The following is an 18,498-nucleotide window of genomic DNA, read 5'->3' as shown; positions in this document are numbered from 1 at the left end:
GATATAAGACCATCTTTAACGGTTAAGAACTTCTCATGGAGTTTTAACCATATTTTTGATAGAAATATAGCTAAATCAAATTCTAAGAAACTCATGACTGTTTTAAAAAAAACATACTCCAATGGTAGAGTTCTTAAAACTGAAAATTTGAAAATCAAAATCATATGTACAAAATATTTTGACTCTCAAGTTAACTTGATACACACTCTCAAAACTTGTCATTTATGCAGTCGAAATTTGCATCTCACAGCTTCATCAATATATGCAGCCTGAAAATGAAAACAGTAGACAACAACACATCAATGGAAAATCAATCAACAAAGTACTTCAAAACAGAGAAATAAATCAAATTATGGTTGCACATGTTTGCATTTACTTGGTACAAGATACCAAAAATGGACAATCCATCAACAAATTACTTTGGTTCCAAGAAGACAGTGAAACAATAACAGTAAGACTGATTGCTAAGAAGATATTAGAACATAACACAAACGGCAAACCTATTCATTACAAACATTGAACAAGAACAGAGCAGAACACTAACTGATTAGACAGTAAGCATTGAAAACAAAAAGTACATAAGTAAACAAGAAACTCACATAATCTAAATAATGACAAATTCATACAAAAATTGATATGAAAAAGAGAAAGGACGATTGTTGTACCTTGTATGACCTCAGTAGAAAGTCTCTGTTTCAATATGTCTTGAATTTGTTGCAAATTCTCCAATAAACCTCAGCAAAAACAGTAGAACAGATCAAATCCATTGATCTTGTCAAAAACTCAGATTCATATTCAAACCAAAAAACCTCAAATAGGGATCAAAAACGAAACAATCTGTCACTCAAACAAATTATTCAAACAAACAGATCAATTCTCAATTCCCACTCTGCTAACATCATAGAACCCTAATTTTACTAACATCAATTTCCAATTCGTTGAACTCTAATTTTGCTAACATAAAATCTCAATTACAAATGAAATTATAGAGATACTTAGATTTTCTTACCAGATAAAGAGACTGGAGCATCATTGAACCAAACTGTCCAATTTTAACCACTTGAATCTCCGATTTGGTGAACCGATATGGTTCTGATTTGATGAACTGAAATTGTTGATGGTGTCAGCTTCGGTGGAGATGATGAACACGACGACGAGATATAAATTTTTGACTCATATCTCCTCTCAGTTCAACGGATTATACTTTCTGGATTTGCTTTCGTTGTTGGAGCCTTCAAAAGAGAGAGAGAGAGAAGAGAGACGGAACCGAAGAAGAAGAAAATAATTTTTTTTATATTAAATGCATCACCCAACAATTATTGAACACGTCGACGACTCCTATGGACTCTTAAACTTCCTAGTTAAGAAGTTCTTCTTAACAATATTCCTAATTGCCCTAACCACCCTCTCTCTGGCACAACCACCAAGACATCCTCTCCCGGCAGCGTCGAGTCCGATCGGCATCTCTGGGTCACCGTTTTTTCATATCTGCTGTTCCTTTGTTCTTTTTACTCTGTTTGTTCCTCGTTTTGGCTTCATCGGAGAACTCTTGAGATTCCAGATCTCATCTCCGCCCATGCTCCAGCTTCAACCCCCTCCCTCTCCTCCGCTTCCGGTGTCTCTCCTCTGTGAGCTTGCCCCATCGAGATCCCAGCCACCTGTTACCGTCTCTGAGAACTTTGATTGCCCCATTATCCTTGGTCCTGGTCTTTCTTACCGTCTCATCTCACTGTCAACCGCAACATCTCACCGCTCCTCGGATTTCGATCCCCTCACCAAGGCGTTTACTTGGATGCAGTTGGACGGGAGCTCTGTTTTGACGCCGGAGACGACAAAGAGTTCGACAAAGCAACCTTTATCCTCGGCATCCTCCTTTGTTCTCTTATTATTCCACTTGCCCAGGTTTATATCTCACTCTTATCTTGGAACCCTGGAGTTTAGTTTCCTTAGGAAAAACTGTGATTCATATCTGTCTTGGACGTCCCTTAGATCTGAGTATAACTTCATACCAAGTGCAAGTTGTTTTGTGTCAATTTACCCTGCTTGGTCAAGTCGAGTATCCCTCGGTAGCAGACAAATTGATGCACCTATTTGTCTTGAAAATTTATTTTGTCAAGGCCAGTCATTTGGTTTGGTTTGGAGGATTGTTTGGCTGTGCCCTATTAGTATTCCTGAACCGCTAGTCGGACCTATGTTTTTGCCTGCATCCCTTGCACCTTTTCCCTATCTATCACCAACATTTCGATTGCCTCAGTGCCAAAGTGTAACTAGGTTTGGTCTGCATTCCACTCTTCCCCACCCTAGCCAACAGCTACTAAACTCAAGGATTCCATTAGTTCGAAGACTGCTAGGGAACCTTAAGTCGTTTTTGTTGCTAGGTTGGCTTAAGAGTCTTCAAAAAACCATGTTACCAGCAACACTAAGGGTTGAACTTTCGGATGGAGAAATTTTGATGAAAATTGGCATTATGATCCCACCACCACGGGGTGAGGATTACCTCTGTTTCATCTGCCTCCTCCCTCTACCTAGCCTATTGATTATGCTCTCCAATCTGCAATTCATCCACTTCTTGAAGTCCACTCAGTCCAGCCTGAAGATTTGTGGCATTATGACCTCTACTCAAAGAAGTACAGGTTACCACAATCTCTTCAAGGACCTTTACCCTATCTTCAGAACATTATCCCTCAGTTCCCTTTGGAACAAACTTTTTAAAAGCTCCGCTGCTTATTTTGCAAGAGCCATTGTTGATCACTTGCTGATCCAGGAAGTTGCGGAGCATATCTTCAAAGGCACTTCCACCTTGGTCCCAACAGATCTTTCAAGTCCTGCTAGCCTCCCAAAGCCTTGCATTCTTTTGGAAAACTCATGGAGCCACTATCTATCTATGCTTTGTAACCTTATTAAGCTTTGTAACTTTTTAAATCTCTCCTTGTATGAACTATCCTCTTTGAGGCCCTAAGTTTTTAATGAAACTTGTTTGACAAAAAAAAAAAAAAAAAAACAATATTCCTAATTTTGATTTAATTTTATTCAGATTAAACCTAAGAATTTACACTAAGAGGTCCCGATAAAGATGCTTTAAGAAGTGAGAAGAGCATGCTCATTAAGAGGTGAGATTACCTTCAATCACTTTCAAACGCAGAGAAGGACCTCTCTCATCCCACACAGTATCCCCAAACATTGCCCTAGTCGGATCGAGAAAAATGCATTCGTTTGGTTTTTGAAATAGAATAGAATAGAATACCAAAGTTGTTTATTTCATTGAGTAGAATAAGTATTTATACACATAGAAGTTGCCTATCGTAATAGAAGTGTATCTTTAGTAAATATATGATGTATATCCTAATACCCCCTTCATGTTGGTAAGTCGTAATTTCAATTCCCAAGGTGGACAATAGAAAATCAAACTGCGGTTTCGGAAGAGACTTGGTAAGCAGATCAGCCACTTGGTCATGAGTATAAATCAATTTGTCCTGAACCGCGTCCCGAACTTGATGACAGTCACGCTCAATGTGCTTAGTACGTTCGTGGAAGACGGGATTAGCAGCAATATGGATTGCCGCTTGACTATCACAGAAGAGTGGAATCAGATGATCGTGAGAAACGCCGAGAGTTGTCATAAGTGCCTTCAACCACTTTATTTCCTTGAGAGTATAGGCCATAGCATGGTACTCTGCCTCGACAGACGAGGACGACACCATCTTCTGCTTCTTAGTCTTCCAAGAGATTGGAGAGTCACCGAGATACATGATATACGCAGAGAGAGAGCGACGCGTGCAAGGACATGCACTATGATCCGAATCACAATACACCGTTAGAGACAAGGAACTTTCGGAGCGGAGTAAAATACCTTGAGCGGGCGACCCTTTGAGATAGGACACAAGACGGAGATCAGCTTCCTAGTGAGCAACCAGTGGTGTCTGCATAAACTGAGATAGGATGTAAACAGCATAAGACAGATCCGGACGTGTAATCGTGAGATAAATGAAGCGACCAACAAGCCTACGATATTGCGCCAGATCATCATACTCTGGACTCTTCACTGAACCAAGATGGTGATTGAGCTCCATGGGAACGCCGAATGGTTTACAAGCGAGCATACCGGCTTCACGAATAATATCTAACGCATATTTTCGTTGAGAGAGACAAAACCCATCAGGTCCACGTGAAACTTCGAGGCCAAGAAAGTACTTCAACTTGCCAAGATCTTTCATATGAAAATTTTTGTGTAGCTGGCCCTTGAAACGGTTGATGGCAGCGAGATCATTGCCAGCAACAATTAAATCATCCACATAGATGAGAACATGAATGATGTTAGAGCCGCGCTTGAGAGAGAACAAAGAATAATCTTCATAGCTTTGAGTAAAACCAAGCCGTCAGAGCGCAGTAGACAATTTAGCAAACCAACAGCGAGGAGCCTGTTTCAGGCTATACAATGACTTGCGAAGACGACAGATCTTTGTGGGATCGTAACATTTAAATCCAGGCGGTAACTTCATGTAAACCTCTTCTTCGAGATCACCATGAAGGAAAGCGTTGTGGGCATCCATATGATGAACCTCCCAGTCTTTGGCAGCAGCAATCACTAAGAGAGAACGAACCGTGGTCATCTTGGCAACCAGAGCAAAAGTTTCTTTAAAATCAGTGCCTGGTTTTTGATGGTTACCCATAGCCACCAGACGAGCTTTGTGACGTTCAAGAGTACCATCAGAGTTAAACTTGAGTTTGTAGACCCACTTACTATTGATAGCCTTCTTTCCATGAGGCAAGTCGGTGAGGTCCCAAGTATGATTTGCTTCGAGGGCAGCAATTTATTTTTGCATGGCTTCACACCATTCTTTAATACGAACTGCATCTTTGAAGTGTGTTGGTTCTGAACTATCAAGAATGGCGGCAATAAAAGCAATGTGGTTGGCTGAAAAACCCACATCGGTTAGATAATCAGAGATAGGATACAGTACCTTACCAGAAACCGAAGACGAGGAAGTTGAAGAGGAAAGATCAGAGGTGAGAACGTGAGATGAGGAGTGTTGTGGAGGAACAACATAGTCTTTGAGCAAAATAGAAGGTAGTTTCTTCCGATGACCTTTTCCCAACAATTCAGGTAGGCCCGGAGATGCAGGTTCGGTGGAGAGAACTTGTGCCGGAGGGGGAACAGCTGGAGGTGGAGCGACAGGAACAGCAGAGTCAATATCGACCAATCCAGGAACAGGATCGACCAATCCAGGACCAAGATCGACCAATCTAGGAACAGGGTCGACCGAACCAGGAACATGATCAATCAGTGGCGGATCCACTGAAGGAGGAACAACTACATCAGGAGACTCTGCAGCCAATGGTGAAATTAATGACCCAGAAGAAGGCTGCACCGGTAAGAACCAGTCATCCTCATCAACCGCCGTGACAGGAGTCGAAACAGCAGGAAGAGGTGAATCCAAAGATGCGTAAGGAAAAACATCCTCTTGAAACTGAACATCCCGACTCATTAAGATCTTTCCTGATTCAAGATCATATACGCGCCAAGCCTTTTGCCATATGGATAACCAAGAAACACACATTTGCGACTACGGGATGCAAACTTGTCTTTATTGCGAGGACGAATGTGAGCATAGCACAAACATCCAAATATGAGAAGCATAGCATAAGAAGGACGCTGGCCAAAGAGAACCCCATACGGTGTCTTACCATGTAACACGGCAGAAGGAGTATGGTTTATGAGAAATGTGGCTGTCAAAATAATCTCACCCCAAAACTTGACGGGAAGATTCCCTTAAAAGAAGCAAGAGCGAGCAACATTAAGGATGTGACGATGTTTTCTTTCGACACGTCCATTTTGTTGCGGAGTATCAACGCATGAGGTTTGATGTAGAATACCGTGTTCCTGAAAGTACGAAGTAAGGCACATAAATTCTGTACCATTATCACTGCGGATCGTCTTGACCCGTTTACCGAATTGACGTTCAGTCATGGCACAAAAACTGCGGATAAAATGAGAAACTTCAGACTTGGCAGACATGAGATATGTCCAAACAGAACGAGAGAAATCGTCAACAATAGTAAGAAAATAGACAGCACCAGTAGTAGAAGGAGTGCGATATGGTCCCCAAATATCGCAATGAATCAAAGAAAAACATTCCATTGTTTTATTAATGCTAATAGGAAAAACCTCTCTTGTTTGTTTAGAACGAAAACAAATATCACAACTCTCAATCTTGTGTGAGTCTTGGGAAGATTAATGACATTTGGGTAAAGATAACAACACACTAGTAGAAGGATGTCCTAATCTACGATGCCACAAAGCTCCTGACGACACAGACGCGGTTGAAGCTGAGTGAGCACGAGCAGCCAAGACACCCAAAAAATAGTAAACTCCCTCACGTTCTTCCCCCGCCCCAATCAAAGTCCTCGAAAAACGGTCATGTAAGAAACACAATGTGACACTAAATATGGCAATAGATCCAGTTTGTTTAAGCAGCTTGGAGACAGAGATCAATGTGCAATCAAAATCAGGAACAAACAACACATCACGAAGCTTATATATGTTATTGAGCTGTAGCTTGCCGCATTTAGTAGCGCGGGAAGCCGTTCCATCCGGCTTGGAAACCCGTGATGGTATAATATCAAAAACGTCTTGCAGAATAGAACTATCTCCTGTCATATGGTGAGACGCTCCAGTATCAATAATAACATCAGTAAGATTAGTTTTACCCGATAACCGTTCGGACGAAGTATTAGGACGTTGTGCTTGAAGAAGAGAAATCAGATGAGAGATCTGATCATTGGCAGGAACCGATGAGGAAGACGCAACATGAGCACTGCTAACTCTTCCACGACCACGACCTATGCCGCTGTTAGACCAGCCTCCTCGTTGAACTGGTCGGGACTCAAACCGAGGCATGGTGTCCCTCGTATCGGAAGAGCCACGAATGCCTCCCGCGAGTACCAATCGGGAAAGCCATGAAGCAAGAAACATTCAGTCACGTCATGACCTTGCCGACGACAGTGTGTACAAGTACGATCTCGAGGTTTATAAGTAGAGACAGCTGCAACCTGTGTAGATGATTCGGAAAGAACGGAGAATCCGATAGCGTCGGACTTGGTGGTTTCCTTGGAGCGGACGTTATCGAGATTTTGTTCTTTCCGAATGATGCGAGAGTAAACTTGATTGAAAGAAGGCAAAGGATCTTCATCGGTAAGTTTAGAACGGATATTAGCAAAACGTGGCAAATCAAGACCGAAGAGGAACTGGTGAATCTGGTCATCTTCACGCTCCTTGGCCGTGTAAGGAGCAGCTTCACATCGACATACACAACGAGATGTGTAGTTACGAAGTTCCTCCCATAACTTAGATAACTGCCCGTAGTATTGAAGAACGGATTGACCATCTTGTTTAAATAAGGCAATCTCATCTTTGATGACTTGTTTCCTAACACCATTGCCCACAGAGAAACAAACCCGAAGACTCTCCCACAACGTGGAAGCTTCAAAGATAAAAGAGACAGTAGATCTGATCTGAGGATCTATCGAGGTACGAATCCAACCGATAATCATGGAGTTCGCAGCTAGCCACAGAGCAAGCTCTGGATTAGCAGAGGGTTTGGGTGTTGTCCCATCAATAAACCCTAGTTTTTGCTTGGCTTGAAGGGTGTTACGTAGTGCGGTCGCCCACTCTGAATAATTGTCTTCCCTCAGCAAAACTGAAGAAATCAAGGATCCAGGATTATCAGAGGAACTAAGCGAGTATGGGTTGGATGGTGCAACGACGAGTTGGTTTCCAGCGTTGGTGGTTGCTGGTGTAGAAGAAAGAGAGTTTGTGGTTTCTGCCATCGATGATAGAACAAAAAACAGAAGTATAGAAGTATAGAAAATAGAAATTGAAACACGACCGTGACTCAAAAGTAGACAACGGCGGCGAGAAGAAAGAAAATAATAGAATTAGGTCACATAATTTTTACGCTCTGATACCATGAAATAGAATAGAATAGAATGCCAAAATTGTTTATTTCATTGAGTAGAATAAGTATTTATACACATAGAAGTTGCCTATTGTGATAGAAGCGTATCTTAAGTAAATATATGATGTATATCCTAATAGTTTTGTTATTGTCGAGTAGCCTCTTGCTAGCATCACATCAATATTCAGCACGTTTCTGTTCAACTCGGGAACGTAAAGCACGTTCTTGATCGTCTTCTTCTTCCCTTCCTTCATCATGATCTTCACATCTCCACTTCCTTCAACACTGAGAACCTTCCCGTTTGCCAATCCAACCTTAGCCTTGTCCGTTCTGTCTAAAGTGGTGGAATACTTCTCATACGGAGTCATATGATTCGTGGTACCTTTAGCGTATATCATCCACATATCCTCATCATAACTGAATCTACCAGAGAAAACGTCGTCCTCTGCAGCTATCATAAGGTAATCAGCTCTGATTTCTTCTTCTTCCTTGGCAGCTTCTGTGGCGGCCACTTGTTCTTGCTGAATCTTTCTCTTGCAATCTCTTGCATAGTGCCCTCGTTCTCCACATTGAAAGCACTCGTCTTTCCTCTGCTTACCTCTCCCCGACCTCGCCCTAGAGTTGAAATAACACTCTTCTAGGTTGTGATTGTTCTTCTTGCACAAGTCACACCACTTATGAACAGGCTTCGAGTTATTAATACACATATCTTTCAACATTAGAAGAACAAACTCCTCAGCAACAGAATCATATATTTCAAAAAACTCAACAAGACTATCAAGAGACATGTTCTCCATCACTTTTATGTTCTCTTCCAGAATCGGAGCTACGACACTATACGGCCTCGCTAGCGAACTCAAGACTTTCTTAGCTTCTTTAGCTATATTAATTTATGGGTACCTCTCCCTATCTGTACTTTGTGTACGGTTCATGATTGAGTCTATGAAAAAACATAATGAAAACACTTATAGCTCTATTAACTTGCTTTCCAGATCTGTTGCTTCTCTTTAATTTCATACACATTGCTCTTCATTTGAAGTTAATGTTCTTTAATTTTATACACATTGCTCTTCATTTGAAGTTAATGTTCTTTAACCATTTTTTTTCCTTCTGATTATTCTCTTTCAGGTAAATTGTGTGACTGTGTTTCCCAGAAGTTTATAAACGGATCATAGAGAGATGATGAATAACTCGGTGCTGCTTTGATTTATCTCAAGAGATTTTAGTTACTGTATAAGCTCTGTTTTGCAATGGGATCGTTTGGAGGCGCTTGTGAAATTGTGGAAGAGAAGGATGATGAAGTAAGATTGCCAAAACATTCCGGGAGATATGGTAAATCTGTTATGGGATCATCGAGTAAAGATTCAGAGCGGAAGCCACGAGAGTATCATGGCTCTCTTGAATATGACATTGATAAGCTTTTTCAGTCTATTTATGTGAAACCATCATCAACGTGGTTGATGAGTTCTTCTTTCCATCTTTGGAATGTTACTGTCAAACGGTGGGATGTGTTTTAGTCTTGATGATATGAATAAGAATTTCTTATTAGTCTAATGCAAGACTATTGTTGCTAGCCTAGAAGTTTTGTAGTGAATCATAGTTAGTTAAGGGGATAGAGGTGTAAAGCTGAGCTAGAAGAATGTGTCACGGTATTGGTTGGGGATTAGGTCAGATGACTGAGGATTCTCTCATAAATCAAAGTCTAATGATGCGCTAAATTTGCAGCTGAAAAAGATACCAGTAAGGGTGCAGGATGGGAGATATTTGAATTCGACAAAGATTCTCCAGTTGACGATGAGGAAGTCGAAAAAGGTCAGTTTCCCATAAATTTCTACATTTACTCCTTATGTTTTCGATGTACGATGGAGCTAAAAATGTAAAAGCAGATAAGGTAACTATTAGGATGATAGATTTGGAGGAAACCTTCGTAGTATAATAGTTTCTCTCATTTTATTCATTAGTCTTTAGGCTTATATTTATATAAGAGATATAACTTGTCTAACAAGTTCTTTACATATTCAATAATGGTAAATCTACTTATTTAACAATATCAGAATATTACACAAATATTAATTTTCCATTTAACTCCGAGATCTCCTAATATCCTCCCGCAAGCTCATACGTGGTAACACGTATGAGATTGGACGATCATCATCACATCATCTTCACGGTCTTCATACTCACTATAGAGTCATTAATGGCGTTATACCTCGCCATAAGGTCATCGATTCAGTGGAGAATGTGTATCTCCATTGATTTCAAAATCACAAGTTTAAATCGTTCTTCGAACTTTTTGTTCATAGAGAAACTTGTGTAGTTGTCATGGTCAGATTCAGGTTTGTCATCCTTGGATCAGCATCGTATCCGTCAGATTCATCACTTTGATAGTTATCTTCGTGGCTCCATCTTGTTTGTAGTATAAGATGAATCTACATGAAGACTCGTTGGACTAGCACAACCACGTGGATTGTGGTTGTGATCATCGTCAAATTGAATCGTTTGGTCATGTCATCTTTTGTAGTAATGACAACATCAACAACGACTTCTTCTTCTTCTTTTTTTCATTCCTTTTTTTTCATTTTTTTTTATTATATATAAATAGATCAAAATTCCAAACAAAACAAAGCAAACTAATAACTATAGAAAAATTAAGAATATTCCAACAAAGATAGATTGAAGGAAACAAGGTCAAAGAAAAGAAGATGAAATCGACAGAAAAACATAATTTTTTTATTTTTTTTTAGAATGCGGAAATAACACAACCATAACCCATAGGAATTAGGATCAAGGCTCTGATACCATGATAGATTTGGAGGAAACCTTAGTAGTATAATAGTTTCTCTCATTTTATTCATTAGCCTTTAGGCTTATATTTATACTAGAGATATAACTTATCTAACAAGTTCTTTACATATTCAATAATGGTAAATCTATTTATTTAACAATATCAAAATATTACACAAATATTAATTTTCTATTTAACTCGATCTCGTAATCTCCGAGATCTCCTAAAAGTAACTCTGTTCTATGTACTGTAAAAATTTCAATCTTTGATAAATTGCAGGCGATGGAAGGAAACAAACACATGAAGAGCATTGCCTGTTTTAGGCCTGGGCATTCGGTTAACCATTCGGTTTCGGTTCGGTTGTATTCGGTTTCGGTTATTTTGGATATAGTAATATAGTAACCATTTGGATATTTATGAAATTTCGGTTTAGTTCGGTTCGGTTTCTTTCGGTTCGGTTTCGGTTTGGTTATTTAAATAAATAACCATAACTAACATAAATTATATTAACATTAACCAAATAAACCAAATATAACCAAAACTAACCGAATATAACCAAAATTAACCAAATATACAATAACAAAAATACAAAAAAGGGAAAAATATTGATTCAATTTTACAAAATAGTATTTAACTTTGTAAATTCAAAATAATAACATTTACATATATTGATTATTTAAAATATTTAATTGTTTTGAATCTAGAAATAATTTATATTTTAAGTTTATTTTATAGTTTTGCATAATATTAAGTATATAATATTTGATATCTTCTAGGTTTTCGGATATTTCGGTTAACCATTTAATTGTCGGTTCGGTTCGGTTCGGTTTCGGTTAGTTTGGATATAGATTTTTACTAACCATTCGGGTATTTGAAGAATTTCGGTTCGGTTCGGTTTCGGTCGGTTATTTGGTTATCGGTTATTTTGCCCAGCCCTAGCCTGTTTGTTGAATCCTTTTTTACTTACTTTATATGCTTAGCTTGAGCATATAGCACATTAAAATAGAAATTTTTACCAAAATACGCACACTTGTTTTTATTTATTAAGTAAATAAACAATAGTATGATTTAGTATTTTTAAAATATATTTTTCTGTAATCAAAACTATTAATTTATCCAAATCTGGTTGATTCTCCTTCATAGTACTATACACACTCTCTATTAAGGGTTTGAGAGAGAGTTGAGTTTCAGTTCCTAGATGGATGATGTGGAATGGTTCACGTTCACACGTATTGTTAAAAACCTAAAGTTGTTGTATACCCTATATATTAATAGAGAAGCATTTTGTTGAAAATGTTGATGTGTCGCTGCTAGAGTGATTTGGAGATTTAATTGCAATTAAATATCTCAAGATAAACATATTTACAAAAATAAGTCTTTTGATTTATTAAATGTGCCATTAAAATATATAAAGAAATTTTTATTTCATTATTATTTACATAAATGTGTCATTAGAATATAGTATAAGGTAATGTCTCTTTCTATTAGTTTTTTAAAATGAAAGACTTCATCAACTATTAAAAAAAAAATATCTAGTTAATAATTTAATTATCATTTTCATAATATATTTAATTATTTAAAGTAAATTACATTTCATAAACTATTAAAAAACTTATTCATCTATTTAAATTTTTGAAATACAAAACTTATTCTCCGATTTTAAAAATTTGATGACTATTCAAGTACTCTCTTTGTTTCACAATAAATGTCATTTTGACACATTTTACACAAATTAAGAAAATATTAAAATATACATATATACCCTTATTTAATAAATGTTTAATTAGTTAATTTAGTCATAGATTAAGGGTAAAACTAGAAAATCTAATGAAAAATATGCATTGAAAATATAAAATAGTGCATTGGAAATATAAAATGACACTCTTTGTGAAACAAAAATAAAATTCTAAAATAACACTATTTATGAAACAAAGGGAGTATATATTAAAAATTAATTATTACAATAATCTTTAAAATAAATAACATTATCACAATTATCACAATAATTAACATTATTTTCCACATTTCACGGGTGAAATATATTTTTACACAAAATAATTAAATGTAAATTTGAATAAAATAAAATAAAAATATGTCTAAAATTATTATTCTGACACTTTAAATTTCAAATAATAATAATTTTACTTGTAATAATTTTATTTGAGTCGATTTATCCCGCATATAATGCGAGTTATTACCTAGTGATATTATTATTAGTGGCACCGGTTCGATTTGGTGTATGAACCAGTTTAGACTTGTTAGTTACCTCTCGGTTTATGTGCAAATTGATTCTAAGGCTTGACATTTTGTTTACATACAAAAACAAAAGCATTATCTTTGGTTCAAAAGTTTACAGAAACAGCCAGAACCGATTGTCAAAAAAAAAAAAAAAACAGCCAGAACCAGAACCAAAATGGATATATTTGAGTTATAATTCTGTAAAAAAAATAAAAAGATTCCAAACCAAAGAAACCAAAAATAAACACAAAAATTTCAATCTAAACCAGAAACCCATCCATGTAACAACACAGTTTAGGTGAGTTTGGTTGGCTCAATTTCATATATCGTCAAAATCAACAAACCTTACAAAATACATGATGCATCAGGGAAAAGCTTGGTCAAAATAATGTGTTATCCATCAACACAACACAAATTAATACTATAACCAGCTAGAGCAATTAGCCGATCCTCAATTCAAACACAAAAGAGCAAACATCGTAATGAATCCTTAACGAATGAGAGAACGAGTCAACAGAAGCAAAAAAAATCACTCTCTCTAAAGTCTGTTCAGCGACGATAAAATTCTGGCGACTGATAGCCTATCAGTGATAGGATTCATCACATTGGGAGGATCAGCGGTTCTTGGCCACGCTTGGAAGAAATTCAGAATAAACTTGCCATCAGAAATAACTTTGTCACGTAAGCAACTACGGCAGATCCCGCAGGGCCTTTCATATGGGCCTTAGTGGGCCAACACTCATCGGGCCAATATTATTTTTCTGTTTAATCGTCTGTTGACTTTATGTTTTTTTTATCAATCTTCATGATTCGTGATTGCAACCATATGAATGTGATCATGTGTCGTCGATTTGTATTCGCAGATGGATTCTCAACACGTTTTCTGAAATTTGAAAATTCCCCCAAGTTTTTTGAGTGAAAAATAGTAGTAATTTGGTCTTAAACGGTGAAGTTAACCACGTTTACTGTAAAACCGAGTCCCTTATCACATCTTTTTGTTCAACTATAAAGCAACGAATGATGATGACACATTATTGGATCTTTGTTTGCGTTCAAAAGATATAACCTCTTAGCAAAAGAACTGGGACTTTTTAACAACAAGATTCCCTAATTCTTCTATATATGATTTAATTAAAGGAAAGAGATTTTACAAATTTGACATCGGTCATGTCTAAACCAATGATAAAAGTGAACATAGGATTACTTATTCAATAGTTTGTTCAAAAAAAAAAAAAAAAAAAAGGATTACTTATTAAATTAATATAGAAGTCAAATAATATGAAATTACACTTTTTTTAAGATGAAATATTACAATATTCCAATATCAAAGGCATAATAGATATGTGTGAAAATGTTAAATACTTTAAAAACAATCATAAAAACTAACTTAATTTTAAATGGACGACGGAATTTATGTAAGTTTTGAAAACTCTTTTTTTTTTTGGTTGATTTTTCTAAAAAAAAATAAGGGTCACGCTTGTTTATGTTTATTTTTTCTTAATCCAATTTGCAAAATAAGCGATAATTAATCCAATATATAACTAGGAATTATTGCATTCGGTTTTTTCTCTTCATTCGCATAGATTATTAGTATTATTGATCGTCAAGTCAAACGTGAAACTTCTCACTTTATTTATTTTTGTTTGATCACATATATTATACGTTATGATGATATATCCATAATATATAATTCTTTGTCTGAAGCATTACAAAAAGATTTTGGTATCGCATACTGATAATGATGGGATCTTGCATAATTCTGACACGAAGAGGAAGATGGAGAACAAGGCAAGAAGAAGAGACGAAAGTAAAAAAGGAGAAAGAGATGAACAAAACAAACACAAAATGGCAAAGTGCAGTTAATGAAACGACACCCTTTTTCCAAACTCTTCTCAAACAATCCAAACTCACCATTATATTTTTGTGTTGTATTGAACATTACCAAACGGAATCACTATTTCCTTACGTCACATTTCTCCAGAATTTTTCTCAATAAATACAAGAAGCTTACATTATAATATACTACAAAGATTTTTCGTTGTTGGTATATCTAATTTTTTGTAACACCAAGTAGGTCGTAAACAATACGATAATACTGTTATTAGTTTTAATTAGTCAAGAATGTTTTGGTCATGTATCAAAAAAGAGAATGGTGACACAATTTCTTTCTTATATTCAAGATCCAGTGATCCACATTCAAACCTATTAAATTCACAGTTTCGTGTATATATAATATATGTATAACTGCACTATATATTATTACATCAATATTGTTCTAAAGCTAACCTATATATTCTACCCCTATATATGCAAAGCAAACTCCAAAACGACAACAAGTTGAAATTCATTCCAAAAATGGGTAAGTACGTTGGTGGGTGATGCATTTATTGGTTTCTTCAAAGTTATGTTTTCCGTATGTCTAAAGAACCAATACAAAAATTACAAAACAAAGATATGTAATTCTTGAAAATTTCCATAATATAAGAGACAAATCTGTTTGAAATAATCAATAATTTACATGCTCGTACTGGCTTAAATAATATTTACACAAACACCAATCATAGTACTATACCACTGTTAATCATAATTAGATATGTGAAATTTGTACTAGTAATAATAGAACTAGAGAAAAAAAAAAAAAAACTAAAAAAAATCTAAATTAATAAATACTCAGATCTTGTCTTGTATTTATATATTACCCATTCACGTGGGCCATTCAAATTTGCATGAAAGCCACTCCTCTTCTCACAAAACAAAACTTCAATCTTTCTTTCTCTCTCTCTCTCTCTAATTCAGAAACAGTCTCACAAAAGATAGATCTAACCCAGAGAAGAGAGAGAAATATTGATGATTAGGGTTTAATCAAGAAGACAACTTTATGTTAGGGGTTTTTATGTTTGGGATATGACTCATGCTCGAGAATGGAGAAGCTCCTTGACTACTACTCTACTAATGGTGATCTTGCTTTCTTCTCTACTCCATTTCTTCTGTGTATATTCACGGGTAGGGGCAATTCGGGTATCTCCAGAAACTCCGGCTCCGGTTAAGAAACATGAAGATCTAATGAAGAAGTACTTCGGCGCCGGAAAACTTCCTCCGGTGGATTCTTTGGTCGGAAAAGGGATCAGTGACAGTAAAAGAATGGTACCAAGTTGTCCGGATCCTCTGCATAACTAGTAGAAGCAGTTTCTTGATGTTATTTTTTTCTTTCTTTCATTTATATCTTTATTTTCTTCTTGTTGTTGTTAATGATCAATCAACTAGTGTATTTTACCCAAAATACCCACGTTTTTCTTGTTCATGTAAGGGAAAAACGAGGGTATTTTGGAGATTTTAATCACTGATCTATAAACATTTCATATATATAATTACTTTTTCCTCTGCAATATTATAGTTTATAGTATAAAATTCATATTGCTTTCTGCATTTTAATTCTGCATATAATAATTAAGAAGAGGAAGAATATAAAACCCTAATATTTTTGATTGTTTATATTTTAAGACAGGGTCCTGATTTTAAAATAAATATTCTGATCATTTCTTCTTGGTACTCGTCACTTCTGATGATATTAAATTCATTACCAGCGAATCAAATTAATATATACTATATAAATATCATTGATTTAATTTTAAACTATGTTCCAATTATTGCACATTCATAGAGTATTTTATAGTAGTATATATGTGGTAAATAGTAAATTTATGACATTGATGGATATAGAGAGAGATGGTTTTGGTATCTCAGAATGTTTGTGTGATTTAATATGTTTTTGTTCATTCTTATATTTTTCACCAAACCGCGGGAGATTCTATATTATATAAATATTCACGGATCATACTCAAGTAAACTATATTCAATATTGCATGGCCAAGGATACTATAACTTCAAAATATGTGATTTATATATGCACTTATTTAGCAATAATTAGGGCAACTCCAACCATAAAACACCAAATTTTGACACTAAATTTAGTGTTTTGGTGTTTCCTCTCCAAATGCATGTTCCATGTCTTTTTTACATGCTTCTTGCTTCTTTGATATTTATTTTGAAATTTGATCGTAATTATTATTTTATACTATATTAATTATAGTTACTAGTTTACATTACTAAATGTAATAAGATAAATTTAAAAATATTGATGATATATCTAGTTTTTAGTTGATAAACAATAATTTAAATATATTTTAAATCAAAAACATAAATAGTGTTTTGTGAATAGTATTCTATTGGAGTGAATTAACACCAAATTTGATGTTTTGCCGTCTTCGTTGGAGTTGGCCTTAGAAGTTTAGAACTAAGCCACGGGCCACGGCTAGAAAATTTGGGGAGCAAAATGCTAAATTGTGCATGGTAAGAATTTTAGCAGCCATCAGATCGGTTGACTTGCTTCTAGCAGGAAGTGTAATGCTGCTGACCGTAATATATAGTATTATAAGTCATAAAAAGCTGTGTGCTTTTACCACTGACCCAATCCAAAAGCTTTTCCTTTTTCCCCAACCTAAAGGCTCTAGAGTCAAATTTGTCTGATTAATAGCTATAGACCTGTTTATATTCTTTCTGAATACCCTTCCTAAATATATATATATATATATATATGTTTAAGAATTAGAGTTTATTTTTAAATGTTAAATGCAGTTCTACAAATCCAATGTAAACAGTAAATTTTGAAACAAATTTTTTTTTACCATTCGACCACATAAATTTTTTGATTTAATTACCTTATATCTAAAATTAATGAAATTTGAACTTAAATACCTAGTGGTATAATAAACATGAGCATATACTGTATTTGTAATTAGGTCACTCTGTAAATAGGATAAGGAAAACACGAAATTTTACGTGTAAAATGGCATTAATTCTTTTTTTGGTAAAGATCAAATCATTTTGATGCACACACACTTGTCTACCGATCACAGATAAGATTCTATAAATCGATGATTAACGTAAGGTAGAAAAAATAAAAGGGTTAATTACCATTGGGATTTGCGGACTAGATGCGAAGTTAGTGACACGAGACATCTGGATTTTTATACGGTCACGAAATTATAAAAAAAAAACATATAAGTAAAAGAAATGGTATGGACGGTAGTGTTTGGAATTATTCTTTTACACTTTCACATAATACTTTTTTAACTCCATCGTACAAATTCTTAATAAAATCAAGCGGGGACAACTTGTAAAGTTGTAATCGATTACAATGTCCAAATGAAAAGTTTTGTGGAAATAAGTAAAACTGAAATCCACGAGACCTACTAAAAGCTTACGAGATTTTATCTAAAATAATACGTAAACTTGCTTATGTTAAACCCCACGAGAAATCAGGTTTATGCAATGGCTATTTATTTAAGACAGAAATGGTATCGATAAACAGTCATGCTTAATTTACTTATTCCCATGTTAATCACCCAATGTCTCTTGTTATATTTGTGGTATTTTTAGCATAAAACTTTAAGAAAATTTTGGATTAAATATGTTATATAGTAATTTTAGGTATTATAAACACATAACTTTTTTAGAAAC

General features: G+C 35.5%; 1 protein-coding gene, 1 long non-coding RNA gene and 1 pseudogene across 3 annotated transcripts; 1 reads left to right on the top strand and 2 right to left on the bottom strand.

Annotated features, from left to right (window-relative positions):
• Positions 1-36: 36 nt before the first annotated feature.
• LOC104779790 (uncharacterized) lies at positions 37-1,333 on the bottom strand. The gene is made up of 2 exons (XR_766598.2): positions 666-1,333; positions 37-269 (listed from the first exon to the last, which is right to left on the bottom strand). It is a non-coding gene; the product is annotated as an uncharacterized LOC104779790 (long non-coding RNA).
• Positions 1,334-3,103: 1,770 nt separating this feature from the next.
• Positions 3,104-8,988, bottom strand: LOC147945326 (uncharacterized). The gene is made up of 3 exons (XM_087509201.1): positions 8,937-8,988; positions 8,106-8,835; positions 3,104-3,227 (listed from the first exon to the last, which is right to left on the bottom strand). The coding sequence occupies exons 1-3, from the start codon at positions 8,986-8,988 to the stop codon at positions 3,104-3,106; spliced, it is 906 nt and encodes a 301-aa protein (XP_087365327.1).
• A 6,720-nt stretch (positions 8,989-15,708) lies between these two features.
• On the top strand, positions 15,709-16,364 carry LOC109132577 (CLAVATA3/ESR (CLE)-related protein 27 pseudogene; annotated as a pseudogene). The gene has a single exon (XR_015596550.1). The product of XR_015596550.1 is annotated as a CLAVATA3/ESR (CLE)-related protein 27 pseudogene (transcript).
• The last annotated feature ends 2,134 nt before the right edge of the window (positions 16,365-18,498 follow it).

This window comes from Camelina sativa, chromosome 4, assembly GCF_030686135.1.
Source record: "Camelina sativa cultivar CO46 ecotype springtype chromosome 4, ASM3068613v1".
In the NCBI taxonomy this organism is placed as follows: domain Eukaryota; kingdom Viridiplantae; phylum Streptophyta; class Magnoliopsida; order Brassicales; family Brassicaceae; genus Camelina; species Camelina sativa.
Note: the sequence above shows the minus strand (reverse complement) of the source record. Positions and strands in the feature narration are given on the sequence as shown.